General features: G+C 48.6%; 1 protein-coding gene across 1 annotated transcript in view; it reads left to right on the top strand.

Moving 5' to 3' along the window:
* LOC104281126 (glutamate receptor ionotropic, kainate 3-like) overlaps nt 1–4,125 on the top strand; it is a gene marked incomplete at its 3' end in the record, with an annotated part of 33,568 nt that overhangs the window by 23,304 nt on the left and 6,139 nt on the right. Inside the window, exons 9-10 of the mRNA XM_009879017.1 lie at nt 1,144–1,185; nt 2,006–2,225. Of these exons, the coding sequence (XP_009877319.1) occupies nt 1,144–1,185; nt 2,006–2,225 (262 nt within the window). The remainder of the gene's footprint in view (nt 1–1,143; nt 1,186–2,005; nt 2,226–4,125) is intronic.

Below are 4,125 nucleotides of genomic sequence, written 5' to 3'. Positions count from 1 at the left end.
CCGGGGGGGCAAGCCCCCTCCCCAGCCGCTTGCCCCGCGGCTCCGGGGCTGGGCTTGTCGCTCGCCCCGTGAATTGCAGCTGCTGCCGGCACGCGCGCGCCGCTGCAGAACAATAATTACTATTAATGAAGCGTGCAGGCTCTGGCAGGTGTCAGGAGGAGCAGCTCCGAGCCCGCCATCTGGAAGCACGCAGCCAGATGATGGAGCGCTGGCGCATTCGCACGTGCGAGGCGGCTGCAGCGCCCGGGGAGCACCCACCCTCTGTGCCTGGGGAGCAGCGCGGCCTCCATCACCCTCGGCTGTTTAATTCACCAAAACCAGCAGCATCCCACAGCTCCTGTGAACTCTTAATTCCGTTAATTCAAGCAACTTGTTTAACTTCAGGATCTCTGTCCTGCCTTGCTCTGTTTTAAATGAACTTTTAGGAAAGATGAGGCATCCTGCCCCCTGCTCTGTCTCCATTTTCATCCTCCTCCGGCCGTTCTGCACGTTGTGAAATGGCCTGAAACTCCCTGCAGCACAGGGCGAAGGCTGCTGGGGCAAAGAGGAACGCGGAGCAACGCCTGGCAGCTGCTGCCTCAGAGACTGGCTGCTTTCAGTGCTGCTGGTGTAAAATACCACGACAGGGACCTTAGAAATGGGATATGGATGGGATTACATTCCTGTATGTGGACGGAATAGAGCAAATGCAATATATATAGGTGGAATGAATAGAGTAAATCTGTTAGGAAGATAGCAGAGGGGGAGCTTGTGAGCAGCTCTGAATAAGGAACGAAATTCAGCTGTGATCTAATTGCAGAAAATCCAGGAATAGGAATAAGTGGAAAATGTCAAACATTCGTCACACTTTAATTTACCGTGTGTAGTTATGCTCAGAGAGCGAAAGAGCCGCAGCCTGGGCTTGGTGGCAGGCACAGAGCTCCGTGCTGCTCCCACTGCAGCGTCACAGCGACTGCCCAGACCTGGGCTGCCCTGACCACGGGACCGCTCCAGCCAGCGGGTTTAGCAGGATGAATCACCCCCTTATCAGACGCTGATAAGGGAAGAGAACTGTATTCTTCCTACCTCCCTTCTGCATCTAAGAGGAAAAATATTTCAAAGCTGGACTGATATCGCACCGCCCAGTGCATCGAGGGGCAAGAGATGGAATGGTGAAGAAGCAGGAGCTGGAGCAGAACTTCGACACCCGAGGCTCCTCTGCCTCCCGGTGCCTCCTTGCTGCACTCAGAGGGGAGGAGAGCTGAGCTCCGCGCGTGCTTTGATGCCACGCTGCTTCAAATTGCTTTGCAAAGCCCAATCTTTGTTGCAAATTCCAGGCTGCATATACCCTCTGAACGCAGTTGTTTCAGAGCAAAAGCTCTTTCCTGGCTTTAAAAGGTATCTCGGGCGATTACAAAAATAGCACAACCCGTTCAGTCCTTCATGTCTGCTCAATAAAAGCCATTCCAGACCTGTTACACCTTTTATGCCGTAACATCTCCTGCTTCCCTACTTCCAACTGGTATTCAAAGTACTGGGCCCTGATAGTTCCCTTCTTTCACTGTTTGATTTTTTTTTTAAGCCTTGTGTATTTGAACACACTCCCTAGAGTGAGTCCTTTGAAAAGTAATCCACATAAAAGCAAAGCACTTTTTAAATGGCAGAACAAAACACTCATAAAAGTTCATAAATAGCTTGCTATTTAAATCTCATAAAAGCAGCCTAGTTAATTACTTCAGTTCGAATGTTTCCTGTAAATTGTGCACTGTACCCAAGGTCAGCAATAAAGGGAGAGGGTTTTTCTGCAAATACTACAAAAAAACCCCACTGATTTCTTCACATGCAAGATGTCTGGATAATTCGCCTCAAAACCAGCTAGCTTTAAGGGTGTAGCTGTCACAGTTCTGACAGTGAAACCTAATCCTTTATATATATATGTATATAATGTACGTCTGCATATATAAAATGGGTCCTTTCTCTCTCCTTGTTTCCTCTTCCCTCCTTCTCCGTCCCCCTCTCCCGCCTCAGGCTCCGAGCTGATGCCCAAAGCACTGTCTACACGGATCATTGGTGGCATATGGTGGTTCTTCACCCTAATTATCATCTCGTCCTACACGGCCAACCTTGCCGCCTTCCTGACGGTAGAGAGGATGGAATCCCCCATCGACTCGGCAGATGACTTGGCAAAGCAGACAAAAATAGAGTACGGGGCAGTGAAGGATGGAGCTACTATGACCTTCTTCAAGGTGAGAGCAGGCTTTCTACCTCCCAGGCAAGGATGCACAGCTCTCAGGCCAACAGGAGGGAGAACAAACACCAAAGACAAAAAGTCTCCTAAGCCATCGCTGCTTCTCCTTTGAAGCAGGTCGTCTCAGTCTCGCGTCCTTGTCAGGACTTTGGCCCCTGTCAGCTTAGCTTACCCAGATTCACATCACGACTAATTTCTCCTCTCCCCGTTCCTAACTGAAGTCACAATTACGAAATTATATTGATTTTACAGTTTCAGAGCCTGTACTCAGTATTGGCTCGGATGCCTTAAACCAAAGACACAACAGAGCACGTGTGGCTCATATTAAAGCCCTACAGAAAAATCTCCCATTCCCCGAAATCCCTGCCCTATTTCCACATCTGCCCCTTTGCAGTTCCTTCCTTGTCCCTGCAAGAGCAGCCCTCGGGGCTGACCCAACCAGGTGGACAGATGTTGCAAAGTGCCCTCCCTGACTGGCATTTTTTACAGCCGAAATATCTTTCTTGTCCTTCAGCCATTCACATTAATGCAGTCGAGCTTTATTAACCTCTGAAACTCTGTGCAAGGCAGCACCACCAACGCATCAGAACCAAATGACATTAATTTTTTCTCTTTAAAGCTTAATTTCAGAAGTTAGCCAACACTGCAGAGGAGGGTGCTAAGAACATTCGTGCTTCTCTATCGCCTCAAAAATGGAAAGAAACTGAGAGACTGAAAAAGACCTTTAAAACCACAGCTGGCCTTTAAAAACACACTTTAAGAAAGAGAAAAAAAGGGTGAGAGACTAAAGGAATAGAGATGAGGGATTGATCACCCTGGCTTGGAGAGGAATTTAAATTCAAGGATGAACTCAGAAAGTCATCTCCCAGGGAAAGGTGTGGCGTTATCCAGGCACTGGCCCCATTCCCCGGGGAGCACCGATGGGAGCTCGAGCCCGGCCACAGGGCTCGGCCGATGCTGATGCTCTCCTGGGGAACATTCCTTCCCCCTCTGGTCACCCTAATTCAGAAGGAAATACACGGGGCAAAGTGTGACAAACATAGCTCACGCTTTAGAAAACCAGGTTGTGCCGGGAACACGGCAGTAATGTGAGGAGGCACAGCGAGACGAGGCTGTCAGCAGTTTAATTGCCAAGATCCATTAACAGAAGCCAACGTGCTGAATTTTAATAACAAGAAACAGAAACATTCTTCTGCAATGTTTCTTGGCTAGGACTTGGTTAAGGACTCACTCTAAATCTCCTTTCTTCCTTTGCCAGGCAGGAGCAGAGATTGGTAAAGAAACACGGTAGGACCTGGTTGGATCTTTAGCTCATCCTGGGAAATGAAAATGTTGTGCAGAAGAGCAGGCTGCTGGTGGTTCGTTTGCTTTCCGCAGCGGTGCTGGTGCAGTTTTGTCTCTGGCGTGGTCAGATGCGTTGCGCCACCCTCCAAAGGCAATATAAACCTAGAGCAGCTCTCAGGAAATGGCAGACTTTTACTGTTGCGTTTTAACTACTCTTTCCAATGAGAGTTTTATATGGGAATAAAAGGAAACTGTCTGTTTTAAAAATCATCAAGGACACCTTATATTTATCGTTTCATATCATTATCCATCAGAATCATTTATCAGGCTTCTAGCAGGCATTTAACAGGGTTTATCGATGCAGCATGTTTTCCTTTTTCTTTTTTATTATTGTTGTTGTTTGGAGATGAATTCTCTGGGATGTCCCTTCCGAAAAGTGTTTTGATTGATGGAGCAGTGGCCATTATGGTCCTGAGTTGGACCTGACCTGTGTGTGCAGCTCTCCTGGCCCCAGGGAGGTCTGACAAAGCGGGACCGGGGCTGCAGGAGGAGACACAACCCAGGGAGCTCAGGGAGCGATGGGCAACAGGAGGAAGAGTAAGGCAAATGCTTTG

This window comes from Apaloderma vittatum, unplaced genomic scaffold, assembly GCF_000703405.1.
Source record: "Apaloderma vittatum isolate BGI_N311 unplaced genomic scaffold, ASM70340v1 scaffold20381, whole genome shotgun sequence".
Taxonomy (NCBI): Eukaryota; Metazoa; Chordata; class Aves; order Trogoniformes; family Trogonidae; genus Apaloderma; species Apaloderma vittatum.
Note: the sequence above shows the minus strand (reverse complement) of the source record. Positions and strands in the feature narration are given on the sequence as shown.